Here is a 19,305-nt window from a genome sequence, read left to right on the forward strand (position 1 = left end):
GGTCCCCTTTATTTAGAAAAGTATCCAAAAGTACCGAAATACATTTTGATACCAGCACCAAACTATAGGTATGGGGACCACCCTTGTGTGTGGTATCTGATGTGCATGGAGCAGTTTCCACATCATCCAATGGTAGAGTCTACAACTATTGATGGCGACATGATAACACGGCCACGAGACTTACCTTCAGGCCTGTACTGAGCAATAATGGTGACCGTCTGCCCAGCTCTCTTCAGGGCGGCAGCTGCCTGCTCGTGTGTGGCGTTCCTCAGATTCACACCGTTCACCTGCAACCCGAACAATGACAAGAATATCATAACGTTGGAAATGGCTGAGGGTTCTATAAACCTCAATAAATACCCTACTGTAATTTAATTATCATATTGTTGTACCATTTTAAATAGGTGCGAGGTCTAGCCTTAATATTGGAATTTAGATCGTGTAAAATGTGTTTAGGCTGTGAACACACCTTTTAGTGCAGAGCTGGGCAAATATTTGGACTCGGGGGTCACACTGAGAGAAAAAATGTGTCTGGGGGGCCAATGTGTATTTGTGTATAAATTATTTATGCACATTTAACCGTAAAAACCTGCTGTGCAGTATGTGTGTTTGGCTCCCTTTTTTTTTTTTTTACAGGAACACTAATACCAAATAGAAGTGATGTTCATATGTTGTTAATATTCAGTGGTTTATTGTTCATAGTTAATATTGTAAATCCCACGTAAAATAGAAGTGATGTTCATATTTTGTTAATATTCAGTGTTTTATTGTTCAGAGTTAAAGGCCTACTGAAATTAGATTTTCTTATTTAAACGGGGATAGCAGGTCCATTCTATGTGTCATACTTGATCATTTCGCAATATTGCCATATTTTTGCTGAAAGGATTTAGTAGAGAACATCCACGATAAAGTTCGCAACTTTTGGTCGCTAATAAAAAAGCCTTGCCTGTACCGGAAGTAGCAGACGATATGCGCGTGACGTCACGGGTTGTGGAGCTCCTCACATCTGAACATTGTTTACAATCATGGCCACCATCAGCGAGAGCGATTCGGACCGAGAAAGCGACAATTTCCCCATTAATTTGAGCGAGGATAAAGGATTTGTGTATGAGGAAAGTGAGAGTGAAGGACTAGAAAAAAAAAGAAAAAAAATAGACGGCAGAGCGATTCAGATGTTATTAAGACAAAAATACTAGGATAATTCTGGAAAATCCCTTATCTGCTTATTGTGTTACTAGTGTTTTGGTGAGATTTTATGGTCGTGCCTGTACAACCTGAAAGTCGGTGGGCCGTGGCCACGGGTGTGGTGATTGCCAGTGTCTCCGAGGGAAGCCAAGCTACTCGACGAGGCGAAGGCAGCCCGTCAGGCCGGGCTGAGATTTTTTTTCTTTTCCCTCCTCCACAATGGAAGCATCCGACGGTCGGGGGCGGCCGGTGGAAGGAGGCAAGAGAGTCGCAGCTGCCTCTTTGACAGCTGCACGAGGAACGATACAAGCTCTCCGCTCATGGTAAGAGCCGACTTATTACCACCATTTTCTCACCGAAACCTGCTGGTTGACTTGTGGTAGGGAACCATGTTCGCTTGACCGCTCTGTTCCATAGTAAAGCTTCACCGTCATCTTTCGGGAATGTAAACAAGGAAACACCGGCTGTGTTTGTATTGCTAAAAGTGGCCGCAATACACCGCTTTCCACCTACATCTTTCTTCTTTGACGTCTCCATTATTAATTGAACAAATTGCAAAAGATTCAGCAACACTGATGTCCATAAAAATGTGGAATTATGCGATGAAAAGAGACGACTAATAGCTGTGACCGGTGCTGGACCAAAATGACCTCTACAATGCGTGACGTCAAGCGCACGTGTCATCATACCACGACATTTTAGCATGATACTTACGCGCGAAATTTAAAATTGCAATTTAGTAAACCAAACCAGCCGTATTGGCATGTGTTGCAATGTTAATATTTCATCATTGATATATAAACTATCAGACTGCGTGGTGGGTAGTAGTGGGTTTCAGTAGGCCTTTAATATTGTAAATCCCACGTTAAAGAGGAGCGATGTTCATGTTTCTTGATATTCAATGTTTTATTGATCATAGTTAATATTGTAAATCCCGTGTAAAAGAGGAATGAATTAAAAAAGCCTTTAATATTGTAAATCCCACGGTAAAGAGGAGCGATGTTCATGTTTCTTTTTGATATTCAATGTTTTATTGATCATAGTTAGTATTGTAAATCCCATGTAAAAGAGGAATGAATAAAAAAAAACTATTAAAAAAAGTTAAAAATAAAAGTAAAAATAAAGTAAAAGAGGAGTGAATCCTAACAAAATATGAACATCGCTCTTCCATTGTTTAAATGTACTATATAAATAAAGGGGATTGATTGATACTTAAAAAAAATTGCTGGATTTTTGAGCGCTGTGTGTAATGTTCTATATTTTCAATGAACATATTAAATGTTGGGGTTGTTTACTTGAGTCATACTGCCATCATATTGCAGTCTACACATATCTCGTATGTGTGACTGCCATCTACTGGTCACACTTATGATGACCAAATAAAATATCTTTGAGGTCGGTAAGCACAACCAGAATTATTTCGCACATTAGGCGCACCGGGTTATAAGGCGCACTGTCAAATTTTGAGAATATGAAAAGGATTTTAGTGCGCCTTATAGTTCTTGTCTCTAATAAGGCGTGTGAATAATGGTCAAAAATTCTAAAAGATAAAAAGTGCAGTTCCCCTTTAAGCCAAGCTCATTTTTGAAGTGAGGACTAAAAAGATGGAGATACTGACCGACAAAATGCGGTCGCCTCTCCGCAGCTCGCCGCTCAGGTCGGCCGGTCCTCCGGCCAGGATGAAGGAGACGAAGATGCCCTCGCCGTCCTCTCCGCCCACGATGTTGAAACCCAGTCCTGTGGAGCCCTTGTGCAGCAACACCTTCCTCGGTTCCCTGCCGGGGACCACAAAAGCTGTGAGGCCGGAGGGCAGCGACACCAAAAATCATGCAACGACACAGGTGAAGGAAGGGTCAGCCATCTTCTATCAGTTTAGTCTTGATCATGTTTGCATGTTGAACACCTCTTTTCCTGTCAAATAACATTTCATGTTGATTTTTACAGCCACACCAACACACACTTCACCACCCACACCCACAAAATGAGATACATCCTGCTCCACAGACCCCACTCAATCTCCGTATTTTTTTTGTTTTTTTCATCACCCGCCGCGATGACTCATCCTGTCAGAAAAAAGGCTTTTTTTTTCAGATCGCCTCGGTTTTTGAAAGATCGCTTTGGAGGCCAGATTGGTCAAACGCAGACACACACACATATGTCGGGGCCTTGCAGGCACGCACGTAAGTAAGTAAGATCCACTTCCAAACTGTTATTCAATATAGAGTAATAATACACCATAAAAACACAACATCCATATATTTTACAGTATAAAAAAACTAGCGTGAATTTTTCTCGGCCTTGAAGGTACGCACGTAAGTAAGATACACTTCCAAACCATTATTTAATAGAAAGTAATAATACACTATCAAAACACAACAACCCTAGATTTTACAGTATAAAAAAAAACAAGCATGATTTTTTTCCGGCCTTGCAGGCACTCACATAATAAGCCAAGGCATTGAAAAGGACACACATCCAGTCCCACACGGAAACACGTCATGGTTCCCAATAGAACACAATTTTTTATATATATATATATATATATATATATATATATATAAAAAACTAGCATTAATTTTTCCCGGCCTTGCAGGCACGCATGTAAGTAAAATCCACTTTCAAACCATTATTCAATATAGAGTAATAATACACTACAAAAACACAACAACCGTAGATTTTACAGTATAAAAATGAGCATGAATTTTTCCCGACCTTGCAGGCACACATTTAAGTAAAATCTACTTCAAAACCCTTATTCAATATAGAGCAATAATACATTATTAAAACACAACAACCGTAGATTTTACAGTATAAAAAATTTGTATGAATTTTTCCGGGCCTTGCAGGCACGCACATAAGTAAAATCCGCTTTAAAACCGTTATTCAATATAGAGTAATAATACACTACAAAAACACAACAACCGTAGATTTTACAGTATAAAAAATGAGCATTAATTTTTCCCGACCTTGCAGGCACACATGTAAGTAAAATCTACTTCAAAACCCTTATTCAATATAGAGCAATAATACATTATTAAAACACAACAACCGTAGATTTTACAGTATAAAAAATTTGTATGAATTTTTCCGGGCCTTGCAGGCACACACAAGTAAAATCCACTTCAAAACCGTTATTCAATATAGAGTAATAATACACTATAAAAACTCAAGAAACATATATTTTATATATATATAAAAAACTAGCATAAATTTTTCCCGGCCTTGCAGGCACGCACATAAGTAAAATCCACTTTCCAACTGTTATTCAATATAAGGTAATAATACGCTATAAAAACTCAAGAAACATATGTTTTACAGTATAAAAAAACTAGCATGAAATTTTCCGGCCTTGCAGGCACGCACATAAGTGAAATCCACTTTCAAACCGTTATTCAATATAGAGTTATAATACACTATAAAAACACAACAAACCTAGATTTTACAGTATAAAAAAAGAGTATGAATTTTTCCCGGCCTTGCAGGCACGCACATAAGTAAAGTCCACTTTCAAACCGTTATTCAATATAGAGTAATAATACACTATTAAAACTCAAGAAACGTACATTTTAGGGATTAAAAAACAAGCAAGAACTTTTCCTGGCCTTGCAGGTACGCACGTAAGTAAAATCCACTTCGAAACCGTTATTCAATATAGAATATCCATCCATCCATTTTCTACCGCTTATTCCCTTTTTTTGGGGGGTCGCGGGGGGCGATGGCGCCTATCTCAGCTACAATCGGGCGGAAGGCGGGGTACACCCTGGACAAGTCACCACCTCAATAAATGATAAATGGGTTGTACTTGTATAGCGCTTTTCTACCTTCAAGGTACTCAAAGCGCTTTGACACTACTTCCACATTTACCCATTCACACACACATTCACACACTGATGGAGGGAGCTGCCATGCAAGGTGCTAACCAGCACCCATCAGGAGCAAGGGTGAAGTGTCTCGCTCAAGGACACAACGGACGTGACAAGGTTGGTACTAGGTGGGGATTGAACCAGTGACCCTCGGGTTGCGCACGGCCACTCTACCACTGCGCCACGCCGTCCAACCCAATACACTATTAAAACACAACAACAGTAGATTTTACAGTATTAAAAAACTAGCATGAATTTTTCCCGGCCTCGCAGGCACTTACATAATAATACAAAGCATTGAAAAGGACACACATCCAGTCCGACATGGAAACATGGCATGGTTCCCAATAAAACACAATTATATATATATATATATATATGAAATATAAAAAACTAGCATGAATTTTTCCCGGCATTGCAGGCACGCACGTAAGTAGAATCTACTTTCAAACCGTTATTCAAAATAGAGTAATAATACACTATAAAAACACAACAACCGTAGATTTTACAGTAAAAAAAATGAGCATGAATTTTTCCCGGCCTTGCAGGCACGCACAAAAATAAAATCCACTTCAAAACCGTTATTCAATATAGTGCAATGATACACTATCAAAAGACAACAACCCTAGATTTTACAGTATAAAAAAAAACGAGCATGATTTTTTTCCGGCCTTGTAGGCACGCACGTAACTGAAGTCCACTTTCAAACCGTTATTTAATACAGAATAATAATACACTAAAAAAACACAACAACCGTAGATTTTAAGGTATTAAAAAAGTAGCATGAATTTTTCCCGGCCTTGCAGGCACCCGCGTACGTAAAATCCACTTTCAAACCGTTATTCAATATAGAGTAATAATACACCATAAAAACACAAAAAACGTAGATTTTACAGTATAAAAAAAAAACTAGCGTGAATTTTTCCCGGCTTTGCAGGCACTCACAAAATAAGCCAAGGCATTGAAAAGGACACACATCCAGTCCCACACAGAAACACGTAATGGTTCCCAATAGAACACAATTATATATATATATATATATATATATATATATATATATATATATATATATATATATATATATATATATATATAAAATATAAAAAAACTAGCATGAATTTTTCCCGGCCTTGCAGGCAAGCACGTAAGTACAATCCACTTTCAAACCGTTATTCAATATAGAGTAATAATACACTATAAAAACATGACAACAGTAGATTTTACAGTATGAAAAAACTAGCATTAATTTTTCCCAGCCTTGCAGGCACGCACATAAGTGAATCCCACTTTCAAACCGTTATTAAATATAGAGTAATAATACATTATAAAAACACAACAACAGTAGATTTTAAAGTATTAAAAACTAACATGAATTTTTCCCGGCCTTGCAGGCACTCACATAATAATACAAGGCATTGAAAAGGACACATCCAGTCCGACACAGAAACACGGCATGGTTCCCAATAGAACACAATTTTATATATATATAAAAAACTAGCATAAATTTTTCCCGGCCTTGCAGGCACGCACATAAGTAAAATCCACTTTCCAACTGTTATTCAATATAAGGTAATAATACGCTATAAAAACTCAAGAAACATATGTTTTACAGTATAAAAAAACTAGCATGAAATTTTCCCGGCCTTGCAGGCACGCACATAAGTACAATCCACTTTCAAACCGTTATTCAATATAGAGTAATAATACACTATAAAAACATGACAACAGTAGATTTTACAGTATGAAAAAACTAGCATGAATTTTTCCCAGCCTTGCAGGCACGCACATAAGTGAATCCCACTTTCAAACCGTTATTAAATATAGAGTAATAATACATTATAAAAACACAACAACAGTAGATTTTAAAGTATTAAAAACTAACATGAATTTTTCCCGGCCTTGCAGGCACTCACATAATAATACAAGGCATTGAAAAGGACACATCCAGTCCGACACAGAAACACGGCATGGTTCCCAATAGAACACAATTTTATATATATATATATATATATATATATATATATATATATATATATATATATATATAAAAAACTAGCATGAATTTTTCCCGGCCTTGCAGGCACGCACATAAGTAAAATCCACTTTCCAACTGTTATTCAATATAAGGTAATAATACGCTATAAAAACTCAAGAAACATATGTTTTACAGTATAAAAAAACTAGCATGAAATTTTCCCGGCCTTGCAGGCACGCACATAAGTACAATCCACTTTCAAACCGTTATTCAATATAGAGTAATAATACACTATAAAAACATGACAACAGTAGATTTTACAGTATGAAAAAACTAGCATGAATTTTTCCCAGCCTTGCAGGCACGCACATAAGTGAATCCCACTTTCAAACCGTTATTAAATATAGAGTAATAATACATTATAAAAACACAACAACAGTAGATGTTAAAGTATTAAAAACTAACATGAATTTTTCCCGGCCTTGCAGGCACTCACATAATAATACAAGGCATTGAAAAGGACACATCCAGTCCGACACAGAAACACGGCATGGTTCCCAATAGAACACAATTTTATGTATATATATATATATATATATATATATATATATATATATATATATATATATATATAAAACTAGCATGATTTTTTCCCGGCCTTGCAGGCACGCACATAAGTAAAATCCACTTTCCAACTGTTATTCAATATAAGGTAATAATACGCTATAAAAACTCAAGAAACATATGTTTTACAGTATGAAAAAACTAGCATGAAATTTTCCCGGCCTTGCAGGCACGCACATAAGTACAATCAACTTTCAAACCGTTATTCAATATAGAGTAATAATACACTATAAAAACACAACAACCCTAGATTTTACAGTATGAAAAAACTAGCATTAATTTTTCCCGGCCTTGCAGGCACGCACGTGAGTAAAAATCCACTTTCAAACCATTATTCAATATAGAGTAATAATACACTATAAAAACTCAAGAAACGGAGATTTTACAGTATTAAAAAACTAGCATGAATTTTTCCCGGCCTTGCAGGCACTCACACAATAATACAAGGCATTGAAAAGGACAATAAAACACAATTGAACACAATTATATATATATATATATATATATATATATATATATATATATATATATATATATATGTGTAAACTAGCATGAAATTTTCCCGGCCTTACATGCACGCACATAAGTACAATACACTTTCAAACCGTTATTCAATATGGAGTAATAATACACTATAAAAACACAACAACCGTAGATTTTACAGTATAAAAAATGAGTATGGATTTTTCCCGGCCTTACAGGCACGCACGTAAGTAAAATCCACTTCAAAACTGTTGGTCAATATAGAGTAATAATACACTATAAAAACACAACAACCATATATTTTACGGTTTAAAAAAACAACCATGAGTTTTTCCTGGCCTTGCAGGCACGCACGTAACCAAAATCCACTTTCAAACCATTATTCAATATAGTGTAATAATACATAATAAAAACTCAAGAAACGTAGAATTTACAGTTTACAAAACCAGCATGAAATTTTCCTGGCCTTGCAGGCACGCACGTAAGTGAAATCCACTTTCAAACCGTTATACAATATAGAGTAATAATACACTATAAAAACACAACAACAGTAGATTTTATAGTATTAAAAAACTAGCATGAATTTTTCCCGGCCTCGCAGGCACGCACGTAAGTAAAATTCACTTTCAAACCGTTATTTAATATAGAGTAATAATCCACTATAAAAACAAAACAACCATAGATTTTACAGTATGAAAAAACTAACATGAATTTTTCCCGGCCTTGCATGCACTCACGTAATAATCCAAGGCATTGAAAAGGACACACATCCAGTCCCACATGGAAATAAGGCATGGTTCTCAATAGAACACAGGTCTCAAACTCAAGGCCCGGGTCCCCCACATCAATTTGTGTGTCCCTCGGAAGGGTGGAAATAATATTTGTTAATTAAGTACCTTACCTTTTCTTAATGAATGTATTACACAAATAAATATACCATATTTTCCGGACTATAAGGCACACTTAAAATCGTCTTTTTCCCTCAAAACTCGACAGTGCGTCTAATAACCCGGTGCGCCTAATGTACTGAATACTTTTGGTTTTGCTTACAGACCTCGAAAGCAATTTTATTTGGTACATGGTGTAATGATAAGTGTGATCAGAAGATGGCAGTCACACACAGGAGATACCTGTGTACGTGTAAACATAATTTATGCAACATTTTGACCAAAGAAGCGCCCTATAATTTAGTGTGCCTTATATATGAAAAAAGATCAAAAGCAGTCTAAAGTCCGGAAAATACGGTAGTGTGCAATTACATATATTTTCACTTTACTCATCTCTAATAATAAAATTAAATATTACATCATCATACATTTCAAAACAATGTTTGTTCAGACCACAGAACTTTTCTCCAGAATGTCTTATCTTTGTCCGTGTGATGTCAGAAGAAACAAAAATGGAGGTTGTTTGGCCACAATACCCAGCAATATGTTTGGAGGAGAAAAGGTAAGGCCTTTACTCCCAGGAACACCATCCATACCGTCAAGCATGGTGGTGGTAGTATTATGCTTTGGGCCTGTTTTGCTGCCAATGGAACTGGTGCTTTAAATGGGACAATGAAAAAGGAGGACTACCTCCAAATTCTTTATACCCAGGAATATGTTTGGAGGAAGAAAAAAATTGTAGAAATTACTGGAAACTTAAAACAGTCATGACATTATGTTCTTTACAAGTGTATGTAAACTTTGGATCACAACTGTACATTATATATATATATATATATATATATATAACATATATACATATTTATATACATACATATTTATATACATACATATATATATATATGCATACATATATATATATATACACACACATCTATATATATATACATATATATATATATATATATATATATATATATATATATATATATATATATTGGGGACGGCGTGGCGCAGTGGGGAGAGTGGCCGTGCGCAACCCGAGCGTCCCTGGTTCAATTCCCACCTAGTACCAACCTCGTCACGTCCGTTGTGTCCTGAGCAAGACACTTCACCCTTGCTCCTGATGGGTGCTGGTTGGCGCCTTGCATGGCAGCTCCCTCCATCAGTGTGTGAATGTGTGTGTGAATGGGTAAATGTGGAAGTAGTGTCAAAAGCGCTTTGAGTACCTTGAAGGTAGAAAAGCGCTATACAAGTACAACCCATTTATCATTTATATATACATATACACATACATACATATTTATATACATGCATACATACATATATATACATACATATATATATATGTATATATATATATACATATATACACACATACATACAGATACATATATATATAGAGATACATATACATATATATATATATACATATACATATATATACATATATATACAGATATACATATATATACATCTATACATATATACACACATACATATATATATATATATATATATATATATATATATATATATATATGTATACACACACATATATATATATATATATATATACATATATATATATATACATACATATACTGTATATTAGCCGATGCAGCCAATATAAGGACAAATATTTTTTTCTACCAACATTCAGTGGGTGCGGCTTGAATACCGGTACCCTTTATAATCCAGGAAAAAACTGCAAGTATTTATTTTAATTTTAAATGATGTGGCGGGCCACTTTAAATGTGTGGTATGGTATGCCACATTAAAATAGTCCTTAGTGTCCACATGCGTGGACAGCACTTTTTAGCTCTTATTTACAATATTGTGTACACTACTGAATTGGGGTCTTATGGCCACTTATGTGGACACTTATACTGCCATCAGGTGGTGTCAGGAATTTGGAGGGGGAAAAAAGCGTCAAAATAAAAATGAGCATGTCACTGAACATGATGTACACGTATGTGTACTTATGGACTAAGCACATCATATGAAAAGATGATTTTTAGTTTCTATTCTAATTGGGGTCTAATAAGCCAAAATAGCAAAGATAAGTAAAAAAAATTAAAAAAAAGGATGTAAACAAACAGCCTGGGCCTTAAGAGGTTAAAATTGTTTTAAATGAGGCCCCCAGGCTTTGAGTTTGACATCTGTGATCTACAGGACGGATTTAAAAACAAAGCAAAAAGTATTTTTGATATTTTTTGGACTAGATGAAGAATAGTTACCATTAATGGCTGACAGACACCACAAGAAGTGGAAAGACACCCCTTTGACTCTGGATCCAAGCAATAAAAATAGCAGCCACATCGCCGTGGTTACCTGGGGGTCCGCCGCATCCGAGGGCCACCCCTCCAGGTGCATGTCCCGCCCGTGCATCGAGGAGGTCGTCCCCTCGCCAGAGACACGGAGGACGAGATGTTGACGGTGAACATGGCGGATGTTTGTCTCCCAGCTAACAGGCCACGCCCCCTCCCCCTGTTCCCCCACCCCGAAGAGCGCCGTGACTTTAGAAAGTTAGAAATTTCCGGGCCTGTCAAATGTGGTGTGGCGGGACGGGAAGCAGACACACCATCACCAGCACTGCCGCCAACAATGTGGCTCCCTCACAACAACATTCCTGTCAGGAAGATTCCCCTGCTCGTTTGCCAGCGTACACCAAGCAGTTTCATCTTCTCTGACTTAGAAATGTCGTAATTCTTGAACATATTGCGTCGGAAAGCCTCAACCCCACTCTGCCGAGCCCACACCGCTAGTCTATAAGCCACTCCTTTCCCCCACCAACGCTCTGAGCCCTGCGGCTTATAAAACAGTCCAGCGAATTCATGGATTTTTCATTGCTCGTGGCCATAATGTTTCGTATTCGACAAATAATGGATCCAACATAATAATGTGAGAGTCCAGTCCATAGTGGATCTAACATAATAGTGTGAGAGTCCAGTCCATAGTGGATCTAACATAATATTGTGAGAGTCCAGTCCATAGTGGATCTAACATAATAGTGAGAGAGTCCAGTCCATAGTGGATCTAACATAATATTGTGAGAGTCCAGTCCATAGTGGATCTAACAAAATAGTGAGAGAGTCCAGTCCATAGTGGATCTAACATAATATTGTGAGAGTCCAGTCCACAGCGGATCTAACATAATAGTGTGAGAGTCCAGTCCATAGTGGATCTAACATAGTAGTGTGAGAGTCCAGTCCATAGTGGATCTAACATTATAGTGTGAGAGTCCAGGTCATAGTGGATCTAACATAATAGTGAGAGTCCAGTCCATATTGGATCTAACATAATAGTGAGAGTCTAGTACATAGTAGATCTAACATAATAGTGAGAGTCCAGTCCATAGTGGATCTAACATAAGTGAGAGTCCAGTCCATAGTCGATCTAACATAATAGTGTGAGAGTCCAGTCCATAGTGGATCTGACATAATAGTGTGAGAGTCCAGTCCATAGTGGATCTAACATAATAGTGAGAGTCTAGTCCATAGTAGACCTAACATAATAGTGTGAGAGTCCAGTCCGTAGTGGATCTAACATCATAGTGAGAGTCCAGTTCATAGTGGATCTAACATAATAGTGTGAGAGTCCAGTCCATAGTGGATCTAACATAATAGTGTGAGAGTCCAGTCCATAGTGGATCTAACATAATAGTGTGAGACTCCAGTTCATAGTGGATCTAACATAATAGTGTGAGAGTCCAGTCCATAGCGGATCTAATATAATAGTGAGAGTCCAGTCCATAGTGGATCTAACATAATAGTGAGAGTTCAGTCCACAGTGGAGCCAACATAATAGTGAGAGTCCAGTCCATTGTGGATCTAACATAATAGTGAGAGTCCAGTCCATTGTGGATCTAACATAATAGTGAGAGTCCAGTCCATACTGGATCTAACATAATACTGTGTCAGTCCAGGCCATAGTGGATCTAACATAATAGTGAGAGTCCAGTCCATAGTGGATCTAACATAATAGTGAGAGTTCAGTCCATAGTGGATCTAACATAATAGTGAGAGTCCAGTCCATAGTGGATCTAACATAATATTGTGAGAGTCCAGTCCATAGTGGATCTAACATAATAGTGAGAGAGTCCAGTCCATAGTGGATCTAACATAATATTGTGAGAGTCCAGTCCATAGTGGATCTAACATAATAGTGAGAGAGTCCAGTCCATAGTGGATCTAACATAATATTGTGAGAGTCCAGTCCATAGTGGATCTAACATAATAGTGTGAGAGTCCAGTCCATAGTGGATCTAACATAATAGTGAGAGAGTCCAGTCCATAGTGGATCTAACATAATATTGTGAGAGTCCAGTCCACAGCGGATCTAACATAATAGTAAGAGAGTCCAGTCCATAGTGGATCTAACATAGTAGTGTGAGAGTCCAGGTCATAGTGGATCTAACATAATAGTGAGAGTCCAGTCCATATTGGATCTAACATAATAGTGAGAGTCTAGTACATAGTAGATCTAACACAATAGTGAGAGTCCAGTCCATAGTGGATCTAACATAAATGAGAGTCTAGTCCATAGTAGACCTAACATAATAGTGTGAGAGTCAAGTCCATAGTGGATCTAACATCATAGTGAGAGTCCAGTTCATAGTGGATCTAACATAATAGTGTGAGAGTCCAGTCCATAGTGGATCTAACATAATAGTGTGAGAGTCCAGTCCATAGTGGATCTAACATAATAGTGTGAGACTCCAGTTCATAGTGGATCTAACATAATAGTGTGAGAGTCCAGTCCATAGCGGATCTAATATAATAGTGAGAGTCCAGTCCATAGTGGATCTAACATAATAGTGAGAGTCCAGTCCATTGTGGATCTAACATAATAGTGAGAGTCCAGTCCATACTGGATCTAACATAATACTGTGTCAGTCCAGGCCATAGTGGACCTAACATAATAGTGAGAGTCCAGTCCATAGTGGATCTAACATAATAGTGAGAGTTCAGTCCATAGTGGATCTAACATAATAGTGAGAGTTCAGTCCATAGTGGATCTAACATAATAGTGAGAGTCCAGTCCATAGTGGATCTAACATAATAGTGAGAGAGTCCAGTCCATAGTGGATCTAACATAATATTGTGAGAGTCCAGTCCATAGTGGATCTAACATAATAGTGAGAGAGTCCAGTCCATAGTGGATCTAACATAATATTGTGAGAGTCCAGTCCACAGCGGATCTAACATAATAGTGTGAGAGTCCAGTCCATAGTGGATCTAACATAGTAGTGTGAGAGTCCAGGTCATAGTGGATCCAACATAATAGTGAGAGTCCAGTCCATATTGGATCTAACATAATAGTGAGAGTCTAGTACATAGTAGATCTAACATAATAGTGAGAGTCCAGTCCATAGTGGATCTAACATAAGTGAGAGTCTAGTCCATAGTAGACCTAACATAATAGTGTGAGAGTCCAGTCCATAGTGGACCTAACATCATAGTGAGAGTCCAGTTCATAGTGGATCTAACATAATAGTGTGAGAGTCCAGTCCATAGTGGATCTAACATAATAGTGTGAGAGTCCAGTTCATAGTAGATCTAACATAATAGTGTGAGAGTCCAGTTCATAGTGGATCTAACATAATAGTGTGAGAGTCCAGTCCATAGTGGATCTAACATAATAGTGTGAGAGTCCAGTCCATAGTGGATCTAACATAATAGTGTGAGACTCCAGTTCATAGTGGATCTAACATAATAGTGTGAGAGTCCAGTCCATAGCGGATCTAATATAATAGTGAGAGTCCAGTCCATAGTGGATCTAACATAATAGTGAGAGTTCAGTCCACAGTGGAGCCAACATAATAGTGAGAGTCCAGTCCATTGTGGATCTAACATAATAGTGAGAGTCCAGTCCATACTGGATCTAACATAATACTGTGTCAGTCCAGGCCATAGTGGATCTAACATAATAGTGAGAGTCCAGTCCAAAGTGGATCTAACATAATAGTGAGAGTTCAGTCCATAGTGGATCTAACATAATAGTGAGAGTCCAGTCCATAGTGGATCTAACATAATAGTGAGAGAGTCCAGTCCATAGTGGATCTAACATAATATTGTGAGAGTCCAGTCCATAGTGGATCTAACATAATAGTGAGAGAGTCCAGTCCATAGTGGATCTAACATAATATTGTGAGAGTCCAGTCCATAGTGGATCTAACATAATAGTGAGAGAGTCCAGTCCATAGTGGATCTAACATAATATTGTGAGAGTCCAGTCCATAGTGAATCTAACATAATAGTGAGAGAGTCCAGTCCATAGTGGATCTAACATAATATTGTGAGAGTCCAGTCCACAGCGGATCTAACATAATAGTGTGAGAGTCCAGTCCATAGTGGATCTAACATAGTAGTGTGAGAGTCCAGGTCATAGTGAATCTAACATAATAGTGAGAGTCCAGTCCATATTGGATCTAACATAATAGTGAGAGTCTAGTACATAGTAGATCTAACACAATAGTGAGAGTCCAGTCCATAGTGGATCTAACATAAGTGAGAGTCTAGTCCATAGTAGACCTAACATAATAGTGTGAGAGTCCAGTCCATAGTGGATCTAACATCATAGTGAGAGTCCAGTTCATAGTGGATCTAACATAATAGTGTGAGAGTCCAGTCCATAGTGGATCTAACATAATAGTGTGAGAGTCCAGTCCATAGTGGATCTAACATAATAGTGTGAGACTCCAGTTCATAGTGGATCTAACATAATAGTGTGAGAGTCCAGTCCATAGCGGATCTAATATAATAGTGAGAGTCCAGTCCATAGTGGATCTAACATAATAGTGAGAGTCCAGTCCATTGTGGATCTAACATAATAGTGAGAGTCCAGTCCATACTGGATCTAACATAATACTGTGTCAGTCCAGGCCATAGTGGACCTAACATAATAGTGAGAGAGTCCAGTCCATAGTGGATCTAACATAATATTGTGAGAGTCCAGTCCACAGCGGATCTAACATAATAGTGTGAGAGTCCAGTCCATAGTGGATCTAACATAGTAGTGAGAGAGTCCAGGTCATAGTGGATCTAACATAATAGTGAGAGTCCAGTCCATATTGGATCTAACATAATAGTGAGAGTCTAGTACATAGTAGATCTAACATAATAGTGAGAGTCCAGTCCATAGTGGATCTAACATAAGTGAGAGTCTAGTCCATAGTAGACCTAACATAATAGTGTGAGAGTCCAGTCCATAGTGGATCTAACATCATAGTGAGAGTCCAGTTTATAGTGGATCCAACATAATAGTGTGAGAGTCCAGTCCATAGTGGATCTAACATAATAGTGTGAGACTCCAGTTCATAGTGGATCTAACATAATAGTGTGAGAGTCCAGTCCATAGCGGATCTAATATAATAGTGAGAGTCCAGTCCATAGTGGATCTAACATAATAGTGAGAGTTCAGTCCATAGTGGATCCAACATAATAGTGAGAGTCCAGTCCATTGTGGATCTAACATAATAGTGAGAGTCCAGTCCATACTGGATCTAACATAATAGTGAGAGTCTAGTACATAGTAGATCTAACATAATAGTGAGAGTCCAGTCCATAGTGGATCTAACATAAGTGAGAGTCCAGTCCATAGTGGATCTAACATAATAGTGTGAGAGTCCAGTCCATAGTGGATCTGACATAATAGTGTGAGAGTCCAGTCCATAGTGGATCTAACATAATAGTGAGAGTCTAGTCCATAGTAGACCTAACATAATAGTGTGAGAGTCCAGTCCATAGTGGATCTAACATCATAGTGAGAGTCCAGTTCATAGTGGATCTAACATAATAGTGTGAGAGTCCAGTCCATAGTGGATCTAACATAATAGTGTGAGAGTCCAGTCCATAGTGGATCTAACATAATAGTGTGAGACTCCAGTTCATAGTGGATCCAACATAATAGTGTGAGAGTCCAGTCCATAGTGGATCTAACATAATAGTGTGAGACTCCAGTTCATAGTGGATCCAACATAATAGTGTGAGAGTCCAGTCCATAGCGGATCTAATATAATAGTGAGAGTCCAGTCCATAGTGGATCTAACATAATAGTGAGAGTTCAGTCCATAGTGGATCCAACATAATAGTGAGAGTCCAGTCCATTGTGGATCTAACATAATAGTGAGAGTCCAGTCCATACTGGATCTAACATAATACTGTGTCAGTCCAGGCCATAGTGGATCTAACATAATAGTGAGAGTCCAGTCCATAGTGGATCTAACATAATAGTGAGAGTTCAGTCCATAGTGGATCTAACATAATAGTGAGAGTTCAGTCCATAGTGGATCTAACATAATAGTGAGAGTCCAGTCCATAGTGGATCTAACATAATAGTGAGAGTCCAGTCCATAGTGGATCTAACATAATAGTGTGAGAGTCCAGTCCATAGTGGATCTAACATAATAGTGAGAGTCCAGTCCATAGTGGATTTAACATAATAGTGAGAGTCCAGCCCATAGTGGATCTAACATAATAGTGTGAGAGTCCAGTCCATAGTGGATCTAACATAATAGTGAGAGTCCAGTCCATAGTGGATCCAACATAATAGTGAGAGTCCAGTCCATAGTGGATCTAATATAATAATGATAGTCCCGTCAATAGTGGGGTTGCTGGAGCCTATCTCAGCTGCGTTCAGGCGGAAGGCGGCGTACACCCTGGACAAGTCGCCCCCTCATCACAGGGCCAACACAGATAGACAGACAACATTCACATACTTGGGACCTTTCAGTGTTGCCAATCATACCTTTTATTATTATTTATTGTTTCCAGGCTTTTGGGGGCCAAAAGCTTCGATGCAGATGAGTGAAATAGTCCTGACCTAGAAGACCAACAGTATTTTCGTAACAACTTTCTTAAAAAAGCACCGCACTATATAGAGGATCTTTGAGTAGTATTTTTGTAGCGGCTTCCTTAAAAAAAGCTCCGCACTTTTGCTGTACAGAGGATCTTTGAGTAGCATTTTTGTAGATGCTTCCTTAAAAAAAGCACAGCACTCCTGCTATTTAGAGGATCTTTGAGTAGTATTTTTGTAGCAGCTTTCTTAAAGAAGGCAGTGCACCTCTGCTATATAGAGGATCTTTGAGTAGTATTTTTGTAGCAGCTTCCTTAAAAAAAGAAGTGCACTTCTGCTACATAGAGGATCTTTGAGTAGTATTATTTTAGCAACTTCCTTAAAATCTGCACCACACTTCTGCTAAATAGAGGATCTTTGAGTAATATTTTTGTAGCAGCTTCCTTAAAGAAGGCACTGCACCTTTGCTATATAGAGGATCTTTGAGCAGTATTTTTTTAGCAACTTCCTTAAAAACTGCACCGCACTTTTGCTATATAGAGGATCTTTGAATAGTATTTTTGCAGCAGCTTCCTTAAAAACAGCACCACACTTCTGCTGTATAAAGGAACTTTGAGTAGTGTTTCTTATGCACTATATATGTCCTAAAACAGCACTGCATTTCTGCTACATAGAGGATCTTTGATTAGTATTTTTGTAGAAAATTCCTTAAAAAAGGCACTGCACTTCTGCTACATGAAGGGTCTTTGAGTATGGTAGTAATTTTTTAGCAACTTCCTTAAAAAAGCACTGCACTTCTGCTATATAGAGGATCTTTGAATAATATTTTTCTAGCAGCTTCCTTAAAAACAGCACCGCACTTCTGCTATATAGAGGATCTTTGAGTAGTATTTTTGTAGTAGCTTCCTTAAAAACAGAACAGCACTTCGGCTATATAGAGGATCTTTGAGTAATATTTTTGTAGCAGCTTCCTTAAAAAAAGCACCGCATTCCTGCTAAATAGAGGATCTTTGAGTCGTATTTTTGTAGCAGCTTCCTTAAAAACAGCACTTCATTTCTGCTATATAGAGGATCTTAGAGTAGCATTTGTGTAGCATTTTCCTTAAAAACAGACCAAACTTCTGCTATATAGAGGATCTTTGAGTAGTATTTTTGTAGTAGCTTCCTTAAAAACAGAACAGCACTTCGGCTATATAGAGGATCTTTGAGTAGTATTTTTGTAGCAGCTTCCTTAAAAACAGCACCAAACTTCTGCCATATAGAGGATCTTCGAGTAATATTTTTGTAGCAGCTTTCTTAAAAACAGCACTGCATTTCTGCTATATAGAGGATCTTTGAGTAGTATTTGTGTAGCATTTTCCTTAAAAACAGCACCAAACTTCTGCCATATAGAGGATCTTTGAGTAGTATTTTTGTAGCATCTTCCTTAAAAAAAAGCACTGCGCTCCTGTTATATAGAGGATCTTTGAGTAATATTTTAGGACGTCAT

The 19,305-nt window shown here is 37.7% G+C and overlaps 1 protein-coding gene across 13 annotated transcripts in view; it reads right to left on the reverse strand.

Annotated features, from left to right (window-relative positions):
* Positions 1-19,305, reverse strand: part of dlg3 (discs, large homolog 3 (Drosophila)) — a 216,508-nt gene that overhangs the window by 84,484 nt on the left and 112,719 nt on the right. For all 13 annotated transcript variants that reach the window (XM_061900276.1, XM_061900282.1, XM_061900283.1 and 10 more), the window contains 2 exons: positions 2,804-2,960; positions 185-287 (listed from right to left, as the gene is read on the reverse strand). In XM_061900276.1, the coding sequence (XP_061756260.1) occupies positions 185-287; positions 2,804-2,960 (260 nt within the window). The remainder of the gene's footprint in view (positions 1-184; positions 288-2,803; positions 2,961-19,305) is intronic.

Source organism: Nerophis ophidion, linkage group LG05, assembly GCF_033978795.1.
Source record: "Nerophis ophidion isolate RoL-2023_Sa linkage group LG05, RoL_Noph_v1.0, whole genome shotgun sequence".
In the NCBI taxonomy this organism is placed as follows: Eukaryota; Metazoa; Chordata; class Actinopteri; order Syngnathiformes; family Syngnathidae; genus Nerophis; species Nerophis ophidion.